Source organism: Muscardinus avellanarius (assembly GCF_963383645.1).
Source record: "Muscardinus avellanarius genome assembly, chromosome: 11".
In the NCBI taxonomy this organism is placed as follows: domain Eukaryota; kingdom Metazoa; phylum Chordata; class Mammalia; order Rodentia; family Gliridae; genus Muscardinus; species Muscardinus avellanarius.
In genome coordinates, this window is record NC_137797.1 from 55,113,455 (window position 1) to 55,125,687 (window position 12,233).

Sequence of the window (12,233 nt, forward strand, 5' to 3'; positions counted from 1 at the left end):
GGGTAGAACAGATAAAGAGAAGAGGTTCATAGACTAAGCCTGGGCGCCCTCTAAGAGATAGAGAGGAACCTAAAAGAAGAAAAGAATGTAAGGAAGTGTGAAACCAGGTGTGATAGCATATGCTTATAATCCCAGCATTCAGGGGGCTGAGAAAGGAAGATCCAGGTTCGAGGCCATCTTCAGCTACTTAGTGAGTTTCTTTGCAACTCAGTGAGACCCTGTTTCAAAATAAAGAATAAAAAATAGGGCTGGGGGTGTATCTCGGGGGTAGAATGCTCCCGGGTAAGGAAGTGTGCTGTCCTAGAGGTAGGCAATATGCTTCCAGGAGGAAGGAGTGGTTAGTTACCTGAGTCAAATAAGATGCAGATGAGATATGACCACTGGATTTAGCCACAGTGAGGAGGAATGTCAAAGAGTGGGGATGAAAGCCTGGTTGGAGAAGGTTCAAAGGGGGAATTAAAGGAACTGACCTATAAATAGCCCTTTTGAGGAATTTTATCATAAAAAGGAATAGAGAAACTGAATGGCAGCTGAGAGTAGAAGTGAGATCTAAAGAGCACATTGTAAGATGGGAAGAAATAACACAGTGGTCCAAAAAACAGGATCTTCTCTACTTTCAGGGAGGGGAAGTATATTTCTGTACTCCTAAGGTAACAGACTGACATTGTGACTTCCTATCAAAGAGCACACTGTGGCTGGGCCTAGCAGTACATGCTTGTAATCCGGGTATGTGGGAGGCTGAAACAGGAAGATTACAGATACAAGGCCAGCCTCGGTAACTTAGTAAGATCCTGTTTCAAAAATAAAAAGGGCTGGAGGTACAGCTCAGAGGTAAAATGCTTCTGCTTTGGGTCCCTAGTATCACACACACACACACACACACACACACACACACACACACTATAATGCAGAAAGAGAAGGGCAAAGAATAATTTTTCAGTATAGATTCCTGACAGATACTACCTAAGCCATAGTTAATAGCAACAGCGATATCTCACAAATAGTAAATACCCTGGATATGCTGTGATGAAAATGGTACTTTGCCTCTATGGTATTTTTCCCCAAAATGCATAATATTGAGAAATAATGTGGAAAACATCAGATAAATCCCAGTTGAGGAACTAACCAGTACTCCTCAAAAGTGTCAATGTCACCAAGAGCAAGAAAAGTCTGAGAAACCATCACAGTCAGAAAAGATGAAGGTAAGGATTTTTTGTTGTTGTGTGTTTGTTTTGGTGGTGCCAGGGATCAAATTCAGGGCCTCACACACGTTAGGTCCGCGCTCTACCACAGAGCTACGGCTGCTGTGGAGGTCAGTGAAGAGATTCCTCAGAAAACTAGGAATAGATCCACCACGCGATCCACCTCTACCACTCTTGGGTATTTTTCCAGAGGGACTGAAGTCTGAATATTGCAGTGATACACGCACAGCCATGCTTCTAGCAGTACAATTCACAATAGCCTAATTATAGAACCAGTCTACATGTCCATCCACAGAGGAGTGGATTACAAAATTATGGGCCATACACACAATGGAATTCTACTCAGCAATAAAGAAGAACAAAATGATGCCATTTACAGGAAAATAGATTGACCTAGAGAACATTATGTTAAGTGAGGCTAGCCGGTCACAGAAAGTGAAGGGCCATATATGTCCTATCATATGCAGAAGCTAGGGAGTAATTGGGATACCAGAGGGACTTTAGATAATGGAGAAGAATCCCCAGTGGAGTGATGGAGGGGGTCTAGGGGAGGGTAGTGGAGGAGGAGGGGAGGAAGAATTAATGAAGTAAACACTTCCATTTACGTTATACATATGTGAAATTATCAATGCCAATCTCAATATCCTTTATGGGGAACAGGGGGTGGAGTGTGGAGGGAGGCAGGAGAGCTCACCAAGTGTTGTGTGTCCCTATCACTCGGAATTAGATTATGCTGTGAGACTACAATGCACCAAAAAAGTATCAAAAAAGAAAAAAGATGAAGGATATATGACAACTAAATGGGATCCTGGAACAGGGAAAGGACATTAGATAACAATGAAGTGAGAAGAAAGAGTGAATTTTAGTTAATAATAATGGATCAATATTAGTAACAAATGTACTAATGTAAGATGTTAATAACAGCTAAAACTGGGTACAGAGTATATATGGAGGATATAGTATATGAGAGCCCTTTGTACCATCTTTAAATTTTTCTGTACATTGAAAACTGTTCTGAAAAATAAACACCATTGCCGGGCATGGTGGCGCACGCTTTTAATACCCGCGCTTGGGAGGCGGAGTCAGGAGGATCACGCAGGTTTAAAGCCAGCCTCCGCTGGCTTAAGAGACCCTGTTTCCAAATAAGAAGTATTAAAAAATAGGTCTGGGGTGGATTATGGGTTCAAGACCAGCCTCAACAACTTATCAAGACTCAGCAACCTAGAGAGACCCTGTTTCAAAACAAAAATTAAAAGGGGCTGGGCTGTTGCTTGGTGGAATGTCCTAGGATACAATCCCTAGTTCCACAAAAATAAGTAAATTAAATAAAATTAAGAAGAGAAATAAAGAACATAGACTAGAAAATTCAGCTACTTGATTAGAAGCCTAGTTTGTCATTTAACATTTTGTGACATAAAGCAAGTTACTTAAATTCTATAAGAATCGATTTTCCTATCAACAAAATGGAAATAGGAAGAGTACCTGCCTCATAATTTTTTGTGATAAGTAAATAAATAATTAGTAAAAGGCTTAGCATAGTTTCTGGCAAACAGTAAAGACTTCATAGGTGAATGCTATTATCATAAATGATCGGTGCTGTTATTTTAAATCTTTATTAAATACTCAAATGCACATTAAATGTGATTTTACATTTAACTTGTTTTAAAGTAATTAGTAATAATTTATATAATTTTATTTTGCTTTTCTTTAAGAGGAAAGAAACAAATATCACCATTATATAGAAACTGTAGAATCAGTTTCTCTTTCAGTGTATCATAAGTGCTCAGAAGTTTTACAGTGTGAGCTGTTCCAAACAATATTGTTTGTTGTTGTTGTTGTTGTTGTTGTTGTTGTTGTTGTTGTTGTTCTGAGGATTGAACTCAGGGGCATTCTACCCCTAAACTATACCCCAGCCTTTTTAAAATTTTTTTATTTTGAGACAGAATCTCTGCAAGTGGCCCACATTTGCCTCAGACTTTTGATCCTCCTGCCTCAGCCTCTTGCGTAGCTGGAATTACAGACAAATGGCACTGTGCCTGGCTCCACACAATTTAATTTAAATACCAAGTTTGATTGTGTAATAAAAGGAGTTGTCACCAGAGGTTCTCGATATCTATCATCATGTCTGCAAAGTAAATAACATTTTCTAACTTGGGTGTTTGCTTTCACTATAAAACCATAAAGTCATCAACATAAACTAGATATTATCTTGGGATTAGACTAGTTTTAATAACAATACTTGACAAAAGTGATTTAGAGTAGTAACTAGACTATGCTTAAAGGTACAAAGAATTAGGTGAAGGGGAGAATTTGGCCTAGCCGATGGTTCCCAAACCAGGCTGTACATCAGATTCATACTCCTGGGGCCTGGCAGGAAATAGGAAATCCCAGACCCTCCAATCAGACTTGCTGAATCAGCCATTCCAGGACGTGAAGCAGGCAGGGGGAGTTATATTTGACAGCTTGCTCAGGGATTTCCAGTGTGTGAATGACCAGACTATCTTACCCCGCACACACTCAGACTGTGAAGGATGCTGTACGATCTGCCCATGTCTGACCTTCTGACCTGCCTTGTCAATATAGCCTGGCATTCACTACCATCAAGTATCATGATCAGACGGTTTTACCTATTACTATTACAGTTTTCTATTTGAAATTTGGGGCCTTCTATACCTGCATGCTCTCATCTGTTCTGAGCATAAAAGTACATTGTGTGGGTGTGGGTGTGTGTGCAGCCACTAGCAGGCTAAATGTGTACTCTACCACTGAGCTACACAGCCCTCAGCACAGCTTCTTGGTTCAGCCCTTCATCACTCTCCCTTCTTTCTCCCTTTACTATGCCAGTAGAGAAATGCAGCACGCTTCACACAGGCAGTGGCCCTGGATGCCCTGAACTGGGCCAGTTTTCTCTCGCGCTTAAGGAACAGTCTGTGCAGAGCTGGTCCATTCGGGCTTCATGCTGGGCCATTGCAATCAGTAGGCACAACTGAAATACAGGTGGAGCATCAAGAAGTAAGTAATTACACCCTCCCTGTATGAGAGAATCAAAGCTTCAATGGCCAGACTGTAAGTAAAGACAGAAATCTGGCCTATAGTATGTATCAACTCAAGCCCAGGAAGCTAACCTGCTGTGTATAGTGACCTGTCCAAGAGTACTATCTGTAGCAATGAGTCCAGGAAGCCAAACAGTAACCTAACTCTTGCAGCAATTGGTCTCAGAACCACCAGGACTGGATGACTAACTGATTAATAATTGCTCCTATTTTCAACCTAGGACTAAAGAGAAAAAGCCAAATCTGCATACCTGCTCACTCACACAGGCCACCGCCCTCTAGTCAGCCTGCCCGTGTGTCCTCATGCAAATCAGACCTGCCTGACACCTTGCACTGTTTATACAATGAAGCCTCCCGCTCGACCAGGAAAACATAGCAAACAGTACCTATGCCAAGACACAGCTCACAAGTATCGGGTGGGAGAGGAATCTTATCTCTCAAATGCATAGTGGAAATCTCTATGTTTTCCAGAAATCAGAGTCATGTATCCTTTTTGGAGATTTTTAACAAAGGGCCATAATTTAAAAATTATAGAGTCTAAAATATATAAAGAAATCTTACATAACTAGATGCCCAATGCTACAGTTCCAGAAAGCATAGCCATATTGTTTATCAACAAGAAAAACTTTCTCTTTATAGGCCTTCTGCTACTCTTGATAAGAAAAATCACTATTTCAAAAGTCGGGCATGGTGGCACACACTTGTAATCCCAGCATTTAGGAGGCTGGGGCAGGAGAATCACGGTTCACTAATGCCCTCAGCTACTTATGCCCTTTGCAACTCAATGAGACCCTGTTTCAAAATAAAGGATTTTAAAAAATAGGGTTGGGTGTGTTGCTCAGAGGGAGAATGCCCTGGGTTCCATCCCCAGTACCACAAAAAATAAAAAATATTTAAAATCACTATTTCAAACAAAGCTATGTTGACATAAATGTCCTTATTTACAATTAACTTTAAACGTGATAGTGTGAGGTATCAAATCTAATCCATGCCAGGCGTGGTGGCGCACACTTGTAATCCCCATGCTTAGGAGGCAGAGACAGGAGGATCGCGCTGGTTCGAAGCCACCCACGCTGGCTTAAGAGACCCTGTTTTCAAATAAAAATATAAAATAGGTCTGGGAGTGTAGCCCGGAGGTAGAAGGGTTTCCAGGAACCCCAGTACCACCAAAGGGGGGGGAAATCTAATCCAAAGCACTTGTACTTAACGAAAGATTTTTATTTTAATTATTTCTGATGACTTACACTCACCACTTTTTTTTTTTTCCTGGTGTTACTGGGGGTGGAACCCAGAGGCTTTCTACCTCCAGGCTATACTCCCAGACCCATTTTATATTTTATTTGGAAACAGGGTCTCACTAAGTTGCTGAGAGCCTCACTAAGTAGCTGAGGCTTACTTCGAACCTGTGCGATCCTCCTGTCTCAGCCTCCCAAGTACTGGGATTACAAGCATGCGCCACCACGCCTGGCCACTCACCACTTTTCAACAGGCACTTGCTCAACTTTACAAAGTCTGCATAAAAGGGGAGTTTTGAAACCACCTTTCTAAATTAAAAATTACAAGTGTGGTAGTACACACCTGTAATCCTAGTACTTGGGAGGCTGAGACAGGAGGATCTCAGATTCCAGGATAACTTCAGCAATTTAGTAAGACCCTATTTCCAAATGAAAAATAAAATAGGGTTAGGGGTGTGGCTTGGAGGTAAAATGCCCCTGGGTTCAATCCCTAGCACCACTAACTAAATAAATAAAATTTAAAAATTAAAGTAAAATATGGCTTGGGGAGTAGCTCAGAGGTAGAATGCATCCTGAGTTCAGTCCCCAATACCACAAAATAAATAATAAAAAAGTCATTCTTTAGAATAAACTTTCACGGGTGTATTCATTTCGAGTCACCCCTCCATGCCAATCTGTTATGGAGCTGTATTTCTATTTTCTGTATTTCTATCTTTCTAATAAACTTCTTTAAATCTTCAAAAAAAAAGAATAAACTTTCATTCCACTATATTCAGTAAATAAGATATATTTAAGGAAACCTGGAGCCACATTCATTACAAACAGAAACTTTAGCATTTCACCTGCAAGTAATTACACTGGAGACTCAGGAGTGGGTACATTGTAAATATCAGAGGATACACATCCTAAAATTGCAAAAATGATTTAATCTGAAAATCCTGGGATTATTTTGCAGTAAGTTTACATCCTATATGAGTATTTTTTTTTTCTTTTCGAGGTGGGGGGGTGTCTGAGGATGGAACCCAGGAGCCTTCGACCTCGGAGCTACACCCCCTGCCCAATATTTATTCTTTATTTTGAAACAGGGTCTCACTAAGTAGCTGAGGGCCTCACTAAGTAGCTGAGGCTGTCCGAGAACCGCAATCCTCTGGTCTCAGCCTCCTGAATGCTGGGATTACAAGCGTGCGCCACCATGCCCGGCTCATATATGAGTTCTTACTTAGCTGTAAGGCAGGAATCGTTTTATAAGCCTCAGATGCTTTGGCGCTGACATGTGGTGCCCGAGCCTCTACTCACGTGATAACGCAACAGAGACACCCCAAGATTTTTTAAGGTTCGGGGAGCAGCGAGTGCGTAAGTCTTGGGGGTATCTGCCCCAGCCCCTTCCCAGGAGAGGCGGGGCAGGTGGGCCGGGGTCCCGCACTCACCCAGGCCGCGCCAGCCCAGCGCGCCGTCACAGCTGTCCAGGACCGCGCACAGCTGGCCCAGCAGCGCGGGCGGCAGGTCGAACAGCGGCGTGCGCGGCGAGAGCGCGGCGCGGGCCCCGCAGCGCCCAGCCATGGCTCTGCAGCCGGACCGCCCGCCAGGGGATGCGGAGCCCAGGCCTCTCCACCGCCAGGCGCCGTTACACAACCGCGGAAATCCTGGCCCCAGACCGCGGCCAAGACCTCGGAGCGCCGCGCCCGCCGCGAGGGGCGGACCCGTGACGCTCCCTCCCCAGAGATGCCCGCAGCTGGCGGCCGGGCTGCCCCCGCTCCCTCCTTCCCAGGCTTCCCGTTCCGAAGGAGGGCCCTGTGTTTTCTCTTGAGATGTAACTGGAGAGAGAGACCAGGTCTGCGGAATATAGTGTGCGCCCACCTCCCCTACTGCCTGCCGGGGTGAAGGGGAGAGCTGTCATCACAAAGTCTTTAAGAAGTGTGTTTATTCCCTAAGAAAGGAGATACTGCCAGACCTGGTGGTGCACACCTTTAATCTCAGTACCTGGGAGGCTGAGACAGGAGGGCCGCAGGTTCAAGAACAGCCTCAGCAATTTAGTAAGATCCTATTTCAAAATTAAAACAACAAAGCACGATGGGCATGTTGGCGCAGGCTTGTAATCCCAGCATTTGGGAGGCTGAGACAGGAGGATCGAGGTTCGAGGACAGCCTTAGCTACTACTTAGTGAGGCCCTTTGCCACTCAGTGAGACCCTGTTTCAAAATAAAGAATGAAAAATAGGGCTGGGGGTGCAGCTCAGAGGAAAAAATGCCCCTGGGTCTCATCCCCAGTACCACAAAATAACTAACTAAACAAACAAACAATAAAAATAAAGTAGAGTTGCTGGGCGTGGTGGTGCACGCCTGTAATCCCCGCACTTTGAAGGCTGAGACAAGAGGACCGAACAGGTTCGAAACCATCCTCAGCTACTTAGTGAGGCTCTCAGTAACTCAGCGAGACCCTGTTTCCAAATAATATAAAATAGGTCATAGCCCAGGGGTAGGAAGCCTCTGGGTTCCACCCCCAGTACCACCAAAATAAAATAAAATAAAATAAAATAAAATAAAATAAAATAAAATAAAATAAAATATGGTTGAGGGTGCAGCTTGGAGGTAGAATGCCTCTGGCTTCAATCCCCAGTAGCTCCCTGCCCGAAAGAGAAAAGAAAATATATGATATATGTATTCATGGAGGAACACCGAAAAACTTAAAGAAGAAAAAAAGCAACTCATGACTTCACTCAGCTGAACACAGCCACTCACAAGTCATACTCCACCTCTTAGCAAATTGAAGCAGATGAAAACAAGCATAGGTGGAGTGATTGCTAGAAAAGACAGACTAGAAGCCAACAATAGGAACAAGAGGCACTTGTTTCTCTTATATTTCTGGCTTCTGTTATGTAATGTGTCATAGGATATACTGTATAGCCTATATATAATGTAATATATAATGTATATTTTATTATGTATTATGTAATCAGAACAAAATTGTGTTTCCTCCAAAGGCACCTCCTCCTCTCTACAACTATGTGGTTTAACTACATTCTCTTTTTCCTGGGCTTCTGTGATGAAACTTTGACCACTCTTTTTCTTCCTCAAAGTGCTTCACAGAATCTTCCTTTTGCTTTCAACATGGCGTTTAAGTAAAGTTGATTGCTGTTTTGCAATCTTCTACCGTTTTTTACTCTTAAGCCCCGCCCTAGGCATGATACAAATACTACTGACAAAAGAAGAGAGGCTTCAAAAGCGGTGGGAAAAAATCTCAACCTTAAGACTGGAAGAGCTAAGAAACGTCAGCACCCATTTAATACACTCCAAAGTTTATTACTTGGGAATAGCTCCCTCTAGAGATAACAGGAAGAATACACTAGCATTTGATAGCGAATTTCTGAAAGCAAAATTCCATAAAAACATACCTAAAAATTGGTAAAATAAAAACTGTTTGGGCAAAGAGTTTTGATATCCCTTCATTCAAATGACTAAGGTTTTTTTTTTTCAGACTGTACATGTCTATGAAACTCTATTTTTCTTTCCTTTTTTTTCTTTTTTGCTACTGGAAGTTGTGCCCTGGGACATTCTACCTCTGCGTTACACCCCAAGTCCTATTTTTTTTAATATTGAAACAAGATCTCACTAAGTTGCTGAGGCTGGTCAAACCTGTGATCCTCCTGTTTCAGCCTCTCAAGTACTGTGATTACAGACGTGCGTCACCATGCCTGGGACAACTGAGACAAGATACAATTAGGCACTGTATTTGATAGGTCTCAAATTTCTAGAACAGGAGAGGTGCACTCAAATACGCATCTGAACCAGGAAGCCACTGCGGATGTATGTGTTCACCAGCTTTCTGCCACTGTGAAGCAAATAATTACAGGAGGAACACTGAATCTTGGCTGAGCGTTTCAGAGGTTTCAGTCCATGGACACGTGGCCCTGTTGGCTTGGGGCCTGCTACAAGGCAATACACCATGGTCAGGGTGTGTGACAGGAGGCTGCTCGCTTCACAGGAGCTGGGAAGCAAAATATTAGAATGAAATAAGTCCTGGGAAGAGTCTAGAGAAAGGAAGAACCAGGTCCTGGATCAGGATGTTGAGCAACTCACTAGTTCTGAGCCTAAGGTCTGTCCTGACCATGGGCTCATAATTAAGATAAATAGCCTTGTTAAACCAGTGTGTGTGTGTGTGTGTGTGTGTGTGTGTGTGTGTGTGTGTATGTGTGTGTTTTATTAGGGATTTAACCCAAGGGCAAGCTACCTCCAGCTACACCTCCAACCCTATTTTATTTTGTAGTTTGAAACAGGGTCTCATTAAATTGCTGACGGTCTTGCTAAGTTGCTGAGGCTGTCCTCAAACCTACAATCCTCCTCTCTTGGCCTCCCAAATACTGGGATTATGGGTGTGTATGACCATGCTTAAACCTGTTTTTAAGAGAGGAATCTTATTTGCAGCCAAATGAATTTTAGATGATATACTGCTGGGCATTCTGCCATTGTCCCTGATTTGTTTAGCACTTATAAAACCTATGGGATTTATTATTATTTTGGGAGGCTGAGACAGGAGGATTGCACAGGTTCGAAGCCAGCCTCAGCTACTTAGTGAGGCTCTCAGCAACTTAGTGAGACCCTGTTTCCAAATAAAATATTAAAAAGGTCTGGAAGTATAGCCCGGAGGTAGAAAGCCCCTGGGTTCCACCCCCCCACCAAAACAAAAACAAAAACAAAAAACAAACAAACAAAAAAAACCTATGGGAAAGAAATTAAGCCTTGTCTAAAACTGTAGTTCAAATGTATACAAACATACCTGCCTGGTGGAATGAGAGATGGAAAACTGGGTTACAGAGAAAGACAACTGGTCGACCTATAGAACGCAAATACTGGTAGAGAATGACAGGCAACAGGCAGAAGCAGTCTGTAGCTCTAAGTGTACATGAGCCTGAACTAGAATCCAGGCAGACTCTGACCCTTGACCCCCACTCCATCCACCCATTCCCAGCATACATGGTTTCCGGAAAAGAGAGGGCTATGGTGTAACAAAAAGGTTTCACTCTGTGACCTAGCCCTGTGCCATTGGCTCCTCTCCAAACCCCTCAAAATACTGGAAACTAGAAGGAAGTGTTTCCATCCCAGCTGGACAGACATGAACTGCAAAGATTGACAAATGGAAATAACAAATGTTTATATATATATATATATATATATATATATATATATATATATGCATTAGAGTAACTATATATAATATAATATATATAAAAGCATTAGGATAGAATATCTTATATATAAAAAGAGCAGTATATATGCATACAAGCATTAAGATTAACATATATATGTGATATGCATCAGGTTTATACTTATATTAGCATACACACACTTATATGTAGGCATTAGGTTTACAATCTCACAACCCTGAAGGCTATGGTGACAATGGCCCAGACACACAATATGATCAGGGATCAAGCCTCTGCTAAGCACAGGCAGAAAGGACTCAGAAATCTAGAAACAAATGAAGGAGAAAATAGGCGAGGAGATATGATATAACTATCCTGGCAGTAGCTATTTACAAACATCTCTGGAGATGAATAAGGTCACTTGGGCTTGTGGAACTCATGGTATTTTCTGGTTTGGGAAGCAATTTCCAAAATGAAGATACCTAGCCTGTTCCATCTTTGAGCCTCACCCATCCTTGAATTTTGTCTTATAGGGTCATATATTCAATGGGGTTCAGGAACAGGAAAAATCAGGAATGGGGGTAAAGACATTTATAGTACACATTATTTGATAATTCTGAAAAAATAAATCTGAATACTTTACTAAGATGTTACCAAAATGACCTCATGAAAATAATGTGCTGATTATTCCTCCAGTTCTAGACATGTGTGAGTATATGTATGTAGACACACACATACACATTTTAAAAAACACTAGGCTTCCATTCCTATTGCAACATTTTTCCATTTGATATATTAAGAACATTTTTCTAAAAATCTATTAATAACATGATATATATTAAAATTTTAACAAGTATCCTTTTAGGGTTGATGGGAAGAACTATTTGTAATTTCATTCTCTTGTGCTTTATGCATTTCAAACTTTCTAAAATTAGCCAGGTGTGGTGTCACATACTTGTAATCTCAGAAATCATTTTCTACATTTAAGTATTTCCTACTCACAGAAATAATACATTTTAACAGTCAAAAGTTCTATTTTATTTTTGTGGTATTGGGAATTAAAACCAGGGGCATTCTATCTCCGAAGTACACCTCTAGCCCTATTCTTTATTCTTTATTTGGAAACAGGTTCTTACTAAGTTACAGAGGGCCTCACTAAGTTGCTGAGGCTGGCCATGAACCCTCTATCCTCCTGTCTCAGCCTCCCAAGTACTGAGATTACAAGCCTGTGTTACAACACCCAGCTATAATCTCATTTAACCTTCTAATTCCTTAGAGATCTCATCTCCAAATATAGATAACTGCCAGTTCTGCTTCTGTAAGATGGCTTGCTTGCTCTAGCTCATCTTAAGGTCGCCACCTGCGTGTGGTTTTTTCTCTTGTTTTTTTTTTTTTTATTTTTCCCTCTCTCTCTTCTTTCTCCCCTTTATAAGCCCCTCTCCCAGGCAGAGAGCCCATGCTCCTCCATTCAGATTTCTAGACTGAGGGTACCGACGCTGGCCAGCTAATAAAGGCTTCAATTGGCACTTCCCCTTGGACTCTTGAGTCTCATTTCTCACTAAACCTACATACAACAAAATCAGGACTGAAAATGAGGGCAGATC

At 42.0% G+C, this 12,233-nt stretch overlaps 1 protein-coding gene across 1 annotated transcript in view; it reads right to left on the bottom strand.

Moving 5' to 3' along the window:
• Positions 1-7,151, bottom strand: part of IRAK3 (interleukin 1 receptor associated kinase 3) — a gene marked incomplete at its 3' end in the record, with an annotated part of 52,267 nt that extends 45,116 nt beyond the window's left edge. The window contains exon 1 of the mRNA XM_080704836.1: positions 6,918-7,151. Coding sequence (XP_080560962.1) covers positions 6,918-7,050 — 133 coding nt within the window. The 5' untranslated portion in view covers positions 7,051-7,151. The remainder of the gene's footprint in view (positions 1-6,917) is intronic.
• Between the last annotated feature and the right edge of the window lie 5,082 nt (positions 7,152-12,233).